This window comes from Thalassophryne amazonica, chromosome 13, assembly GCF_902500255.1.
Source record: "Thalassophryne amazonica chromosome 13, fThaAma1.1, whole genome shotgun sequence".
NCBI classification, from domain to species: domain Eukaryota; kingdom Metazoa; phylum Chordata; class Actinopteri; order Batrachoidiformes; family Batrachoididae; genus Thalassophryne; species Thalassophryne amazonica.
This window is the reverse complement of record NC_047115.1, coordinates 6,347,817-6,365,692: the sequence shown is the minus strand read 5'-3', so window position 1 is coordinate 6,365,692 and position 17,876 is coordinate 6,347,817. Positions and strand designations below refer to the sequence as shown.

At 38.5% G+C, this 17,876-nt stretch overlaps 1 protein-coding gene across 3 annotated transcripts in view; it reads right to left on the bottom strand.

The window, feature by feature from the left end:
- arfgef3 (ARFGEF family member 3) overlaps positions 1–17,554 on the bottom strand; it is a 104,453-nt gene extending 86,899 nt beyond the window's left edge. For all 3 annotated transcript variants that reach the window (XM_034184639.1, XM_034184641.1, XM_034184640.1), the window contains exons 1-2: positions 17,238–17,554; positions 5,449–5,500 (exon numbers count right to left, since the gene is read on the bottom strand). In XM_034184639.1, the coding sequence (XP_034040530.1) occupies positions 5,449–5,500; positions 17,238–17,322 (137 nt within the window). In that variant the 5' untranslated portion in view covers positions 17,323–17,554. The remainder of the gene's footprint in view (positions 1–5,448; positions 5,501–17,237) is intronic.
- Positions 17,555–17,876: the final 322 nt, after the last annotated feature.

Below are 17,876 nucleotides of genomic sequence, written 5' to 3'. Positions count from 1 at the left end.
TGTTTTACTCCCAGAACTCCGTGAACCACAGAGTATTTGTCATGCTCATTCTTCGTCTTTGTGTCATTATTTATATTTTGCAGTCGCCACGCTCGGCTGCTCACAGCGGATTACCGCGCTTCATCATCAAGCTCAGGCTGCACTGAACCGACGGCTCTCAAATGGACTGTGAAGAAGCACAGAACCCAGAGCTGCCCATGTTTACAGGGAGATCAGAAACCATTCATCAGGCTTTACAGATTAACCAGGAGAAACATTAAAACACCCAACATCAGCCGTTTATCAGAGACGATCGTCAAAATGTTCTTATTTCCATCTTAACCTCTGCCATCGAAGTTAGGTGGAGGTTGTTTTGGTCCCGGTTTGTTTGAGAACAGCCTGGAGCCCACAGTTTTTCCATATATTGTTGTGAAATTTTTACAGAGGATTCATATCCTGATAAACAAGAACTGATTCAATTTTCAAGGTCATATGTCAAAGTCAAAGGAAAAATCGTGGAAAACTGGAAAAATTCCCATCCTTTAATCATCATGCCAGTGTGATGGTTCGTGCACGCAACTGTGTCTTTGGAGCAGGAACACAGTGCGAGCTGCTGCAGCTGCTCACACTTTGAGGAGTTGCACCACATCTAATGTGGAGGAAAATAAAATAAAAACCAGCTGTATAATTAGTGAATATCACTGGGTTGATATAAATAATACATAAAAGGGGACGCAATACAGAACCCTGCGGTTAAATAACCCTGGTTAAATTTAACAAAAAATTCCACTCATGGGCACGGTGTTGGTACGGCGTATTTGGTGGTGGTGTATTCGTAAAGTGCCGTATTTGTTGTACTGTTGACTCGTCATATAGTCCAGTGGTGCGCCGCTCACCATCCTGTCAGACAGACGTGACGTTCGGATCTCCTGCTGCATGTCCACATGAACTGGTGGTCCGGTCCAGCTGGAACAGCTTGTCAATGTACGCGCTCTCCAGCCCATCGCAGAAGCGATGTATGTTTTTATGTAATTCGATGTGAGGACAGCAAGCACACGCACGCACGTGTCCGTCAAAACACAGTGCGTGTTCTGCAGCTCTGATGTCCAGTTGTCAACAGCTACAACAGCTTGGTCTGACGAACGGCTGGTAGCCTGAAATGTTACTTTCATGTCTTGTTAAATAAAATCCTTTTTGTATCGGAGCGCTGTGGCTGTGCGGATCATTTGGTTTCTATCTTTGGTATATTTTTCTTGGTCCTGCATGCCTTTTTACGTGTTTTGGATGTGCGTGTCTCCATTGCTTCAGTTGTCAACATGCCACGCCCCCGTCCGTTCAGCGCACAGACCAAGGTGTCACTCTGTGATCAGATGAGAGGTGCCTGCGGGGGCGCGCAAACCATATGCATGCACGTGTTGGGGGGGTATAGTGGGAGGAGCGCGCGACACACGCGCACGTGTTGTGGTGGGAGCCGACACTCTGGCATGTCACATGTGCCCTCTGCAACTCCACAGTCGTGGGGCACTTAGACAAATTTCACATCCAGCTCGACAGTGATCATCTGCTGACTGTTTTAGTGATGACAGTACAAATGGCCACACATTTTCTAAGTGCCAAACGAGTGGTGTTAGATGTTTGTGTGTGTCATCTGGTATTTGGCCGACACCTGCTGCGAGAGGGTTTGATGGGCTCTCACAGGGCACACTGTCTTTCAGCCACTGCTGTGCGTAATTGTAGGAACAGGTGTACGAGGCCTTAGAGGCAACTACGAATTTACATGTTCTGCATATGATTCCTGCTTCATGTGCACTTCAACCAAATTCGCACTATGTGATTAAACCAAAGTTTAATCTGGATCTGATCCAGGTTACAGATTTTGTGGCCATTTAAATTTAACATTGAAAACCCCATTTAATGTATATTTTATATTATGTCTTGATCCAGATCTGATGCGGATTGTGGATTTTATGGACATTTTAATTTAATATTGAAAGGCCCATCTGGTGTACTTTGCATTCTATCTCAATCAAAAGTGTTGCAATCACTCTCATTTTTCTGTTATGGATTAACCTACACCACCAAAACTGGATGAAGGTTCCAATTTTATGCCTGTTTGCTGGCTTCCAGGTATCAGTCAGAAACCAAGTGCCAAAAGCAATGGCACATTGTGAATAGCAAAGATAACCAATGTCCTGTGAAAATTATCTGAAAAAGAATTTAGAAACTGAAAAAGTTGAAAAATAAATAAATAAAAACCTGACAACACCACAAAAACACGTTGATTCAAGCGCATGAACTAAATACATCCTCCTGACATTTGATCACATTTAATTTAGCTTATGAAAAGAAATTTTTAATAGGACTTTGAAAATTTTTTCAAGGTAAAATTTTGTGGAATTGGAAACTACTGTTGGCAGAGGTTGGCACTCTACGAGCACAGTGCTCTAGTTAAAAAATGTTGACGTTCCTGTAAACTTATTTTGTAGCTTTGGACAGTTGTTCAACAACATGAAGTTATTTAACACATTAGATTCAATGTTAGAGCTGCAAAGATGGTTTTACTTACTGATCAATGTACTGATTATTTTTTACAATTTAATGATTGCTTAATTAGTTTTATTTTAATAACTTGAAAAAGAACTGCCCAAAATCCAAAAATATTCTATTTTTCACAGAAATGTGCTTCTTCCAACCCTTAACTGGAGTGAGTGAGACGGTGAAGATGAGTGCGTGTGAGTTTTCCTTCCAAATTTTTTGCCACTTTAATTCCAGTTTAAATTACGGCTTTAGAGCTGTTGTTGTTACAGACTGGGTTGAAAATAGGGTAAAAAGAGATTAAAAATGCCTTAAACTGGTCAATCACTGGTGTTGAATAATTACTGAACCAGTGTTTCTAGTTTACATCAAAATTTGTCAAATTAAGTCCTAAGTTTAAACTCCCTGTAATAAAACCCTATTTAAATCAAATCAAATCAATTTTATTTATATAGCCCCAAGGCGCTTTATATTGTAAGGCAAAGCCATACAATAATTATGGAAAAACCCCAACGGTCAAAATGACCCCCTGTGAGCAAGCACTTGGCGACAGTGGGAAGGATAAACTCCCTTTTAACAGGAAGAAACCTCCAGCAGAACCAGGCTCAGGGAGGGGCAGTCTTCTGCTGGGACTGGTTGGGGCTGAGGGAGAGAAACAGGAAAAAGACATGCTGTGGAGGGGAGCAGAGATCAATCACTAATGATTAAATGCAGAGTGGTGCATACAGAGCAAAAAGAGAAAGAAACAGTGCATCATGGGAACCCCCCAGCAGTCTAAGTCTATAGCAGCATAACTAAGGGATGGTTCAGGGTCACCTGATCCAGCCCTAACTATAAGCTTTAGCAAAAAGGAAAGTTTTAAGCCTAATCTTAAAAGTAGAGAGGGTGTCTGTCTCCCTGATCCGAATTGGGAGCTGATTCCACAGGAGAGGAGCCTGAAAGCTGAAGGCTCTGCCTCCCATTCTACTCTTACAAACCCTAGGAACTACAAGTAAGCCTGCAGTCTGAGAGCGAAGCGCTCTATTGGGGTGATATGGTACTACGAGGTCCCTAAGATAAGATGGGACCTGATTATTCAAAACCTTATAAGTAAGAAGAAGAATTTTAAATTCTAGTCTAGAATTAACAGGAAGCCAATGAAGAGAGGCCAATATGGGTGAGATATGCTCTCTCCTTCTAGTCCCCGTCAGTACTCTAGCTGCAGCATTTTGAATTAACTGAAGGCTTTTTAGGGAACTTTTAGAACAACCTGATAATAATGAATTACAATAGTCCAGCCTAGAGGAAATAAATGCATGAATTAGTTTTTCAGCATCACTCTGAGACAAGACCTTTCTAATTTTAGCGATATTGTGCAAATGCAAAAAAGCAGTCCTACATATTTGTTTAATATGCGCATTGAAAGACATATCCTGATCAGTTTTATCTGAATTTAAAAGCAGGAAATTAGAGGTCATCCATGTCTTTATGTCTGTAAGACAATCCTGCAGTTTAGCTAATTGGTGTGTGTCCTCTGGCTTCATGGATAGATAAAGCTGGGTATCATCTGCGTAACAATGAAAATTTAAGCAATGCCATCTAATAATACTGCCTAAGGGAAGCATGTATAAAGTGAATAAAATTGGTCCTAGCACAGAACCTTGTGGAACTCCATAATTAAGCTTAGTCTGTGAAGAAGATTCCCCATTTACATGAACAAATTGTAATCTATTAGATAAATATGATTCAAACCACTGCAGCGCAATGCCTTTAATACCTATGGCATGCTCTAATCTCTGTATAAAATTTTATGGTCAACAGTATCAAAAGCAGCACTGAGGTCTAACAGAACAAGCACAGAGATGAGTCCACTGTGTGAGGCCATAAGAAGATCATTTGTAACCTTCACTAATGCTGTTTCTGTACTATGATGAATTCTAAAACCTGACTGAAACTCTTCAAATAGACCATTCCTCTGCAGATGATCAGTTAGCTGTTTTACAACTACCCTTTCAAGAATTTTTGAGAGAAAAGGAAGGTTGGAGATTGGCCTATAATTAGCTAAGATAGCTGGGTCAAGTGATGGCTTAAAGCGCAGTATTAAAAAAAACAAACAAAAAACTTTACAGCAGTTTCAACCATAAGTGAACAGTGGATTATCTTCAGTTTAAAACAGGTTAACTCAAAATAAGGACATGTGGTTTGGAGGTGTTTAAAGTCAGTTAAAAATAACATCAGGTCATTTAACCCAGCTGAAACAGCAGTTTATGGTTGCGTAAAACTGTCAGAATTCAGTTCATTATAAATAAAATGAGCAAATTCTCACACTGAAGCTGGAAAAAAAACGAACATTTTTTCTTGATAAATAACTTTCAATAAACAACTGATTATTTTCTTGCTGACTAACTGTTAAAAATCTACAGATTCTGCATCTCATGTCAAAAGAGCAAAATAAACGAATAAAAAAGCAGACAAGAGAGTGAAAATCCATCATCAATATTTAATATAATAATCTCTAATAAAACAACAGAGGTTACCGAATAAATAATTGACAATCCATTGAGCTGCAATTTAATATTAGCCAATACTCAGCTTTTTCAGTGCAACGCACCCAGACAATTCAAACAAATTTGCTCACTTTAGAAAAATGTTCACTAAACTAATGCACCCAGATGTCCGGTCTCATTATTCCCAGGAATTATTTGATCATTCAAATGAATATAAATCCCATATATATATGTCCTTAAGTGTTCTACAGCGAGACACCAAAGCATTAAACCTCTGAGCCTCGTGGGACATTTGTCCTCTTCGACCACACGTAACCCACAAACACACAAAGAGCCGTAAAGGACTGACTGTCTCAGCGTTGAACACCAGATGCTTACTGGTTTTTTAGAGTGAATTCATAACTTTGTGTGAAACAACCAGAACAGGCATGAATTTAAAGCAACTCACCGAAGTTGTGAAGGAGAAATCTTGGTGGATCCATTCTGAGACTCCAGTGTTTCTGTAAAGAGAAAAAAGTATTTTTAATAACCTGACAGCACCTGACACATTAGCCAGTTAGTGGAAATCCATCTGACATAACAAAACGTTTAAAGACACTTCTGCCCTAGTTCAAAAATAATGAAGCCTAACTGCTGATTTGCATTGCGTTTGTCATGAACAAGCCATTATTTTATTTAGCACCATCCAGATTTATCTGTGAGTCTCTTTGACGGGTACTGAAAATTTCATGGAAAAATTATGCACGGTTCCAGAGATATGCACAAAATTTACCCCAAAAATAGCACTTTTTTCATCAATTTTGACATTGATATTTAGCATTATCATTTAAAGTTGAATGTTAAAGAAATAACCTTGTATTTTGTCAGTTTGTTTGTGCTTCATACTAACACACAGTAATACATTTTTGTAAAGGTAGAAATGTCATTTCCTAGAAAAAACATCATGTTTCTAAAGCAAGGTAAAACTGTCGTTAAGCGTAACACTGAGAATAAGTCCTTGATTTATTTGTGTCAAAACCTTAGCTATATCTCTTACTCTGCTTCAATAGAATAATTACATTACTTGTTCAATAATACCAGGAACTAATAGACAGAATGTCTTTGTTTCAGGCTTCTGTAGACTAAAGAAGATACCTCCAACTGTTGCCACAAGTTGCTCTAGCACATTATAGTATATATGCACTGATAATTTCTAGCAATGACTGAACCGAGACCAATAGAAACATTGAAACTCTGATATATAACCATACCTAAAATGATAAAATTTCACAAAAAAGACCACTTTTAAATTTTGATGGTTATGTCACACTTTGGCTTCATTATTTTTGAAGTAGGACATATTTTAAAAAGAATGACAAATCTGGACTTGTTCCCACACTCTATTTCTGGAAATAAACTGGTGTTGACTGATTTTAAAGTGTTGTAAATCACAGATGGACCAAAACTGTATTCAAACAGATGTAATCGGGTTTTATAAGAACACCATTTAATCTGGACAAGAGAGCCATTAAGCAACTTTAAACAGGAGTTAGACCAGTTGAAACCAGTTATTCGTGTATTTTGACCAGTGGCGGGCACAGTTCCGCTAATCCACTAACATTTTTTTTTTGTTAGCGGTTTAGCTTTTCAGCTAACTTTGAAAACCATCATTGGACCAATTAGCTTCCGCTAAATTTACTTCTGATAACTTTCAGTCCGCTAACATTTTTTTTGCTGGCATAGAGATAAAGCTGAATAGTCAGAAACATCTGTAAAACCTAAAATCATACAAGTTAATTCCTATTGTATGCTTTACAATAAACAGTCCGCTGTGAGAAGCTCAGTCATCCCCCAGTAAAAGTGGGCGGACCAGCTGCCACTGCAAAGAAGAAAAAAAAAGTAATTTTCTTTCAACATGACAATCCTCAGTGGGCAGGAGACATGAAGCACAAAGCACCCTTCACTTATGGTTGCATTTAAAACCAACTAATTCTGGACAGTTTAGCAAAATTAACAGCAACTCTGTCATTTTTACAAAGTGAAAATATATTTCTCATATTTTTTAAAGTGATGCACTATTTCCTGAAGGTTTTGAGAGTTAAACAAAATGCAGAGAACTCTGCCATCTACTGGATGGGAGTGTAAATAGACCAACATATTCAGTATTCAGAACGTCTGAATATAAGTGGATCACCAATCACACACATTGTAAAAACCAACACACAAGTTACAGTAACTTTACAGGGGGTGTCAAAATTGGCTTTTTTTTTTTATTTGTTTGTTTCAGTTTCATGACAGTATATCATTTTAAAAACACAATCCGCTCCACTGAGATATCCCATAATCCCTTGCGTACCAGAGAGTTGCTGCAGTCAAAATACCACTGAGAAACTACATGACAATTGTAAATGAATATTATATGACCAAAATGTATGTAAATTATAAATTAATGTAAATTATGCCTTTCATAACATTTTTAAGAGACCGCTGCATGAGAACTATATATATATATATATATATGTCCAAAAAATGTCCAAAAATGAGGTGGGCTTCATAGATAATTGGCAAAGCTTCTGGGGAAAACCTGGTCTTGTTAGGAGAGACGGCATCCATCCCACTTTGGATGGAGCAGCTCTCATTTCTAGAAATCTGGCCAATTTTCTTAAATCCTCCAAACCGTGACTATCCAGGGTTGGGACCAGGAAGCAGAGTTGTAGTCTTACACACCTCTCTGCAGCTTCTCTCCCCCTGCCATCCCCTCATTACCCCATCCCCGTAGAGACGGTGTCTGCTCCCAGACCACCAACAACCAGTAAAAATCTATTTAAGCATAAAAATTCAAAAAGAAAAAATAATATAGCACCTTCAACTGCACCACAGACTAAAACAGTTAAATGTGGTCTATTAAACATTAGGTCTCTCTCTTCTAAGTCCCTGTTGGTAAATGATATAATAATTGATCAACATATTGATTTATTCTGCCTTACAGAAACCTGGTTACAGCAGGATGAATATGTTAGTTTAAATGAGTCAACACCCCCAAGTCACACTAACTGTCAGAATGCTCGTAGCACGGGCCGGGGCGGAGGATTAGCAGCAATCTTCCATTCCAGCTTATTAATTAATCAAAAACCCAGACAGAGCTTTAATTCATTTGAAAGCTTGGCTCTTAGTCTTGTCCATCCAAATTGGAAGTCCCAAAAACCAGTTTTATTTGTTATTATCTATCGTCCACCTGGTCGTTACTGTGAGTTTCTCTGTGAATTTTCAGACCTTTTGTCTGACTTAGTGCTTAGCTCAGATAATTATAGTGGGCGATTTTAACATCCACACAGATGCTGAGAATGACAGCCTCAACACTGCATTTAATCTATTATTAGACTCTATTGGCTTTGCTCAAAATGTAAATGAGTCCACCCACCACTTTAATCATATCTTAGATCTTGTTCTGACTTATGGTATGGAAATAGAAGACTTAACAGTATTCCCTGAAACTCCCTTCTGTCTGATCATTTCTTAATAACATTTACATTTACTCTGATGGACTACCCAGCATGTACCCATTATGTTCTCTAATGCCATATACCAACACAGTGCAGAGTAGCTACCTAAACTCTGTAAGTGAGATAGAGTATCTCGTCAATAGTTTTACATCTTCATTGAAGGCAACTTTGGATGCTGTAGCTCCTCAGAAAAAGAGAGCTTTAAATCAGAAGTGCCTGACTCCGTGGTATAACTCACAAACTCATAGCTTAAAGCAGATAACCCGTAAGCTGGAGAGGAAATGGTGTCTCACTAATTTAGAAGATCTTCACTTAGCCTGGAAAAAGAGTCTGTTGCTCTATAAAAAAGCCCTCCGTAAAGCTAGGACATCTTTCTACTCATCACTAATTGAAGAAAATAAGAACAACCCCAGGTTTCCTTTCAGCACTGTAGCCAGGCTGACAAAGAGTCAGAGCTCTATTGAGCTGAGTATTCCATTAACTTTAACTAGCAATGACTTCATGACTTTCTTTGCTAACAAAATTTTAACTATTAGAGAAAAAATTACTCATAACCATCCCAAAGACGTATCGTTATCTTTGGCTGCTTTCAGTGATGCCGGTATTTGGTTAGACTCTTTCTCTCCGATTGTCCTGTCCGAGTTATTTTCATTAGTTACTTCATCCAAACCATCAACATGTTTATTAGACCCCATTCCTACCAGGCTGCTCAAGGAAGCCCTACCATTATTTAATGCTTCGATCTTAAATATGATCAATCTATCTTTGTTAGTTGGCTATGTACCACAGGCTTTTAAGGTGGCAGTAATTAAACCATTACTTAAAAAGCCATCACTTGACCCAGCTATCTTAGCTAATTATAGGCCAATCTCCAACCTTCCTTTTCTCTCAAAACTTCTTGAAAGGGTAGTTGTAAAACAGCTAACTTATCATCTGCAGAGGAATGGTCTATTTGAAGAGTTTCAGTCAGGTTTTAGAATTCATCATAGTACAGAAACAGCATTAGTGAAGGTTACAAATGATCTTCTTATGGCCTCGGACAGTGGACTCATCTCTGTGCTTGTTCTGTTAGACCTCAGTGCTGCTTTTGATACTGTTGACCATAAAATTTTATTACAGAGATTAGAGCATGCCATAGGTATTAAAGGCACTGCGCTGCGGTGGTTTGAATCATATTTGTCTAATAGATTACAATTTGTTCATGTAAATGGGGAATCTTCTTCACAGACTAAAGTTAATTATGGAGTTCCACAAGGTTCTGTGCTAGGACCAATTTTATTCACTTTATACATGCTTCCCTTAGGCAGTATTATTAGACGGTATTGCTTAAATTTTCATTGTTACGCAGATGATACCCAGCTTTATCTATCCATGAAGCCAGAGGACACACACCAATTAGCTAAACTGCAGGATTGTCTTACAGACATAAAGACATGGATGACCTCTAATTTCCTGCTTTTAAACTCAGACAAAACTGAAGTTATTGTACTTGGCCCCACAAATCTTAGAAACATGGTGTCTAACCAGATCCTTACTCTGGACGGCATTACCCTGACCTCTAGTAATACTGTGAGAAATCTTGGAGTCATTTTTGATCAGGATATGTCATTCAAAGCGCATATTAAACAAATATGTAGGACTGCTTTTTTGCATTTACGCAATATCTCTAAAATTAGAAAGGTCTTGTCTCAGAGTGATGCTGAAAAACTAATTCATGCATTTATTTCCTCTAGGCTGGACTATTGTAATTCATTATTATCAGGTTGTCCTAAAAGTTCCCTAAAAAGCCTTCAGTTAATTCAAAATGCTGCAGCTAGAGTACTAACGGGGACTAGAAGGAGAGAGCATATCTCACCCATATTGGCCTCTCTTCATTGGCTTCCTGTTAATTCTAGAATAGAATTTAAAATTCTTCTTCTTACTTATAAGGTTTTGAATAATCAGGTCCCATCTTATCTTAGGGACCTCGTAGTACCATATCACCCCAATAGAGCGCTTCGCTCTCAGACTGCAGGCTTACTTGTAGTTCCTAGGGTTTGTAAGAGTAGAATGGGAGGCAGAGCCTTCAGCTTTCAGGCTCCTCTCCTGTGGAACCAGCTCCCAATTCAGATCAGGGAGACAGACACCCTCTCTACTTTTAAGATTAGGCTTAAAACTTTCCTTTTTGCTAAAGCTTATAGTTAGGGCTGGATCAGGTGACCCTGAACCATCCCTTAGTTATGCTGCTATAGACGTAGACTGTGGGGGGGGGTTCCCATGATGCACTGTTTCTTTCTCTTTTTGCTCTGTATGCACCACTCTGCATTTAATCATTAGTGATCGATCTCTGCTCCCCTCCACAGCATGTCTTTTTCCTGGTTCTCTCCCTCAGCCCCAACCAGTCCCAGCAGAAGACTGCCCCTCCCTGAGCCTGGTTCTGCTGGAGGTTTCTTCCTGTTAAAAGGGAGTTTTTCCTTCCCACTGTAGCCAAGAGCTTGCTCACAGGGGGTCGTTTTGACCGTTGGGGTTTTACATAATTATTGTATGGCCTTGCCTTACAATATAAAGCGCCTTGGGGCAACTGTTTGTTGTGATTTGGCGCTATATAAAAAAAAAAAATTGATTGAAATTGATTGATTATATATATATATATATATATATATATATATATACACATATATATATATACACACACACAACCCCTGGCAAAAATTATGGAATCACCGGCCTCAGAGGATGTTCATTCAGTTGTTTAATTTTGTAGAAAAAAAGCAGATCACAGACATGACACCAAACTAAAGTCATTTCGAATGGCAACTTTCTGGCTTTAAGAAATACTATAAGAGATAAGGAAAAAAAATTGTGGCAGTCAGTAACGGTTACTTTTTTAGACCAAGCAGAGGGAAAAAAAATATGGAATCACTCAATTCTGAGGAATAAATTATGGAATCACCCTGTAAATTTTCATCCCCAAAACTAACACCTGCATCAAATCAGATCTGCTCGTTAGTCTGCATCTAAAAAGGAGTGATCACACCTTGGAGAGCTGTTGCATCAAGTGGACTGACATGAATCATGGCTCCAACACAAGTGATGTCAATTGAAACAAAGGAGAGGATTATCAAACTCTTAAAAGAGAGTAAATCATCACGCAATGTTGCAAAAGATGGTTGTTCACAGTCAGCTGTGTCTAAACTCTGGACCAAATACAAACAACACGGGAAGGTTGTTAAAGGCAAACATACTGGTAGACCAAGGAAGACATCAAAGCGTCAAGACAGAAAACTTAAAGCAATATGTCTCAAAAATCGAAAACGCACAACAAAACAAATGAGGAACGAATGGGAGGAAACTCGAGTCAACGTCTGTGACCGAACTGTAAGAAACCACCTAAAGGAAATGGGATTTACATACAGAAAAGCTAAACGAAAGCCATCATTAACACCTAAACAGAAAAAAACAAGGTTACAATGGGCTAAAGAAAAGCAATCGTGGTGATGATGCTGGAACTTTTGTTTGGTGCCATTCCAATGAGATTTATAAAGATGACTGCTTGAAGAGAACATGTAAATTTCCACAGTCATTGATGATATGGGGCTGCATGTCAGGTAGAGGCACTGGGGAGATGGCTGTCATTACATCATCAATAAATGCACAAGTTTACGTTGATATTTTGGACAATTGAAAGGATGTTTGGGGATGATGAAATCATTTTTCAAGATGATAATGCATCTAGACATGTTAGAGGCCAAGTTGGGACATGCCTATCTCGGCTTTCAATGCTTACCAGCCCAGTGAGTATAAGAGAAATTGTGGAGAGCTGTGCATGTCCCAACTTGTCCCCTGGCACTCCGAAACGAAGGTGTTCCTTTGTCTCGCTCGATCAGTGAATTGGTCCTGACGCGCGAAGCCTCCGCGCGGCTTTCCATGACAAAATCTCTTGTTAAAAGTGAAATCTGCCGGAAAATGGCTGATGTCCAGCTCTTGTGATAACCAGAGAAATTGCTCATGACAGTCCCAGCTCCACACAGCCATCCATTTAGAAATGATGTGGTGTTTTCTGCCTCTCGATGGCGGCTCGGAGCGCGGCGCGCCCTGCGCCATTGTGCGGCATCCTTAAAGCTGTAGTAACAGTCCTTAATCTCTGTGAAGCCCATAAAATTTTCACCGAAAGCCAGATAAAGTTTTTGAATGGTTTCCAGCTGCTTGTCTCTAACAGTTTCTGAAAAAATTCTGATGGAAAAAAAGCCCAAATCATTCCACCATTTCCTGACAATGAAACTCCGACGAGGGGGCTGGACCACTCCTCCCACAAGGCGTGCTCACAGGCGAATGACGCAACCGAAAGGCGTGGAAATACTCAAGCATGCGCACAAAGGTTCAAGCTTGGCTGACGTAAAAACATATGAATCAAATCCATATGGTTTTTGAAAAAAAATAATAAGGACGGATACTTTTCTAATAGACCTTATATATATATATATATATATATATATATATATATATATATATATATATATATATATATATATATATATATATATATATATATATCCTTTACAGTGCTGTAAAGGACTATAAGCAACATTCAGTAGATGACAGTGTTCTCTGTATTTTGACGGGGGGGGGGGGGGGGGTGACAGGAAGTGACAAGAGCCACCTATCTGAATTTTCCCATAATGCTGTTCGGCACATGTGTCCGTTTAACATCAAACCTTCAGAATTAGTGCATTACTTTAAAACTAAAACACACAGCTGATATTTTCACTTTGTAAAAACAGAGGTGACATTAATAACTTGTCCGGAAAACGTTTGTTTACCATTTTAACCATAAGTCAAAACTGCCTTGCTGTGCATGACTCCTGTGACACGTGTGAGACTGTATGGCTCTGAAAATAAGTGACTTTTTTTCCCCCTCCTCTCTGGTCACCAAGTCTCTTTTGCTGAGAGAAGGCTAATCTTAGACAGAAGCGCTGGATCGTTGTTTTTTGTGACTGCCTTTGAATTTACTCAGAATTACCAGTAGCAACCAGTGTACTGGGATCAATACTAAAAGTTACTGGTTTAGTGTTTAGCTGTAACGTCTGCTAAACCTTTTAGGGGTTTATTGGTTTAGCTTTATAAAATTTAACTTTTCAGTTAGCAGATTAACTGTTATCGAAGCTAACTTTTTGGTTAGCTGTACCCAGCACTGGTTTTGATATATTTTAAACAGCTCTAAAGAAACAGAAAAGTACTTAAAATAAGATTTTACCTGATTACATTTGGGGAAACTATAAAACCAAGTGTATTTTTTGGGATTTTTAATTGCACAATAGGACACATCAACGCAAGCAGGGGTGGTGGCCAAGTGGTTAATGCGCTTGGTTTCAGTTCAGTAGGTTCCGGGTTCAAATCCCACCCCTGCCACATTTCTGTATGTAATGTGAAGTTGCATGAGGAAGGGCATCCGGTGTAAAACCTGTGCCAATTCAACAGGCAGATCCACCTTAGATTTGCTGTGGCGACTCCGAGTGCAAACAAGGGAGCAGCCGAAGGGACTTACTTACTTTTACTAGTGAATAAATTTGGTGGAACAAATTCCATTTAATTTGGAGAGGGAGGGGAGCAGATTCAGAGTGTCATTGTGACTTTTTGAAAACTTTTAATAATAAAAGACTAGAGCAAGTCCCTTCGACTGCTCCCTTGTTTGCACTCAGGGTTGCCACAGCAAATCCAAGGTGATTTGGCACAAATTTTACACAGGATGCCCTTCTTCACGCAACTCCACATTACATGGAGAAATGTGGCAGTGGTGGGGTTTGAACCAGGAACTTTCCACAGTGAAACCAAGCACACTAACCACAGCTTGTGGTGAAACACTACTGTATCTGCATTAATGGTAAATGTCCACCAAGTGAAACCTTGGGACATGACGATGACCAACCTGTTGCTTATATAAGCAGATACAGTTAGGCTTTTTTTTTTTTTAACTCAACAAAATATTTTAATTACCCAAATGGACTCTTAAATTTTGAGATCATTCTGGGTAAAGTACAACCAGAACATTTTTAACAGTAGAAAATGTGTTTTGTATTTTGCAGTGAAGACAGGTACATTTAAAAGAAAATAATCTTGTAAGATATAGGCAGGGATATCTGTAACTGCCCTTCTGGACAATTCTACAGTAATGGAATTACAATGACAGTAAAATCTAGCCATAACATATACTGTACCACGGAATTATGCTTCCAGAATGAACACATTTGACATACCTAGAGAAAATATTAAAATACTTTAACACTATGTTTTTCATTTTATTTGCAATTTAAAAAATAAATAAATAAATAAAGCAACACCCCCCCCCCCACCAAAAAAAAAAACCAACTTCTGACACACAAGATGGATTATTGAATCAATGAGGTTTTTTTGTTTTTTTAAATAGACATGATGGATTGACCTGACCTTTGAGATTCAGGCAGATGGTTCAGATTGTGCTGACAAAATTAGAATCCAGTCATCTTATACACTGTTAATACAAAATGCCATTTTAGCCAGGACTCTCAGAAAAACAGGATATGGTCTCAAAAAAAAAAAAAAAAAACTTCAATGTTAAATAATGTAGAATTCAAAAAAAGCAAACATACTACTTTTGTTGTCCCACTGACTGTGTCATTAGCTATTATTTCAAGCTTTTTCAAGCTATTTCAAAGCTTATTTCATTTCAAAGCTATTTCAAGCAACTTCACACAATCAGCTCAGCTTCTTCCCCTGCACTTCCTTCACTCCCCATGTTTCAGCCCCACAGACGGTGGCTGCTCTCAACCTGACCTCTAACCTTTGTGTTAAATATCAGGTCACGCAGCATTCTTCATGCCCTCCTCCTGTTGTTCCCTCTTTAATACCCGTGGCTGCACACTAAAGGCTAAATCCAGATCTTCATTAAACCTCAAATAGCTTTTTTTTTTATTATTGCCATTGATTCTGCTATTATTAGAGTTAATTTTGTTTAGTGATTTGATTCTTAAACTTTAAATTGTCCATAAATTGTCCATTTGTTTGTCTATATGTGGCCCTGTGACAGACTGGCATCCTGTCCAGGATGTATCCCACTTCACGCCCTATGACTGCTGAGATAGGCTTCAACCCCCCGTGACCCTTAATTGGAGTAAGTGAGTATAGAAAATGGATGGATTTGATTCCTGGGCAAGTCCTATGTAATTAGTCGTTAGAATTATTACTATTATTAATAACAAATGTGTGATTTTTCAGTATATAAACTGTAGCAGAGTATAGGTCCCAGGACCTCCCAAAATAGGAAAAAAAAAAGAAAAAGAAAAAAGTGATTTATACTTTGGGAAAACACGGTAGTTTATGGTTTTATCTGATATGAACAATATTACATGCCAGAAAGACACCTTGTATAGTTCATGATTTATTTTCATTTGATGTTTCAATTTTATTTTTTTTGTATATACTGCTGTTGGTGAAGTTTTTAAAGTGCTACATTATTATTGTTATTCACAACTTTAAGTTGTGATTGTCAGGAGAAATTCTAACCTTCCGTACGACAAACTTTCGTATCTTAAAACTTGAACTGAAAAATCATCAAAATAAAAATGTTCATACAGTAATACTGGGAGGTCAAACCTAAAAAAAAAAAAACAACAAAAAAAAACAAAACAAAAAAAAGCTGACATTTATAAATGCCGTTTTTGTTTTTTAACTGAGTTTTGGGTTTCATAAGTAGGAATGTACCAGAAGCCCTGAAATGCTCACATCACCCACAAAATGGCCACAAAACTGCTCAATTGTCTGGCAAGGTCTCAACTGTTTATTCATTCAAGAAATTAAATTTTGGAGAAAATAAGACTGACAGCCAAAAAAATCAACTTACAGTTGTTCCTCTTGCACTTATGGGCAACTTACTTGTTACTATGATGATGAATGAATTTATTTAATACAATTCAATACACATACCAAAGTACATGCATTAAAGAATAAATGGAAAACACAAAATGAAAACACTTATTTCCATTGTTACCCAAACTTAAAAATAAAAACCAAAAGTGTACAAACAATAATAAGTGATACCAGGTAAAAGAACAAGTATAATATTTAAAATAAGTTAGTAATACAAGCAAAAAAAAAAAAAGCTAAAATTTGGTGTATGATGCCATAAAATTCGTATTCAACTAAAATAAATAAAAACTCCCATTAAAAATAGTAATAAAAGGGTTAAGTTCCTTCTCCAAAAGTTCACCTAAAAATGATCACGTTGAGTTTAATATTACTATGATTAATATTATTAGATATAATTCATTAAAATAATTTATTATTGGATTATAAAACACTAAAAATGTAAAAATGAAATTTAAAAACTTAAGCTAATGCTGAATAAAAGGAGATGACTCATGAGACCCATAACCATTGTATAAAAAGTACTTTATTATATTATGATTATTTTTGTATTTTGAGAATTTTTGTTGTAGATATTCCTTATGTGTTAGCATTTTAAATCCTCACTGTTTTATTATTTGATCCATCGTTTTAGAAATAACTTTGTAATAATATATTCTTACAACAAATCTGTGCGGTGTTTAAATATCATTAATATTAAATATCGTGATTTCAGCTGAATCACCCACAGGTGTTTGGTTTGCATCCCCTCACTTTTCCGTGTGTGTCACAGTAAAGAATGCTTTTGTGTGTATTTCTGCGGCGCTGCTGTCGGTTCGGGCCCGCGGTGGTTCCCGGTGGTTCCGGAGCGGTTCCCGGTGGTTCGCTGCGCACTCACCGCAGGCACTGACGCAGGCTTCGCGGAGAGCTTTGTGCTTGTGTCCGGACGCGTCTTTCAGCAGCTTCCTCAGGATTTCCTCCATTCCGGGTCGTCGGAACACTCGGGCTTCTTCCTTTAAAGCGCGGGACCGGGCCGTGCCGCCTGGTACCGGTACCGGGTGTGTCTGAGACGAGTCAGCGGCAGCATCCCTGAACCCCCCCCAACGAAGCGATGATTCATTCCTGAACGACAACCAGGAAGAGGTTCACTGCTTCGAACCCAGCGCACGCACAAGAGCCGACACCTGCGCCGCTCCGCAACCAGCTGACGGCCGCACGGAGCGCAAACAATCGATTAATAATCACACATCAATATACAGTTTGTTTATCAGCCCACACTGCCGAGACAATCCAGTCCAGGTGACACCTGATCCAGATCCGGATCCTGTTATCCAGCCACCGTCGTCTTCTTCGTTTGCTTCCACGAGGTGAATTAGCGCCATCTGCTGGAATGCAATTTATATTTTTACAAACAGCTCGACAAAGCAGCTGATAGTCTGGTGGAAAACCAGTGTCAGTGAACCTTGTTTTGAGATATAACAGGTGTTTTGTTGTTTTGTATGGTAGACAAGACCTGACTAAAGCTATTCCAGCCGGG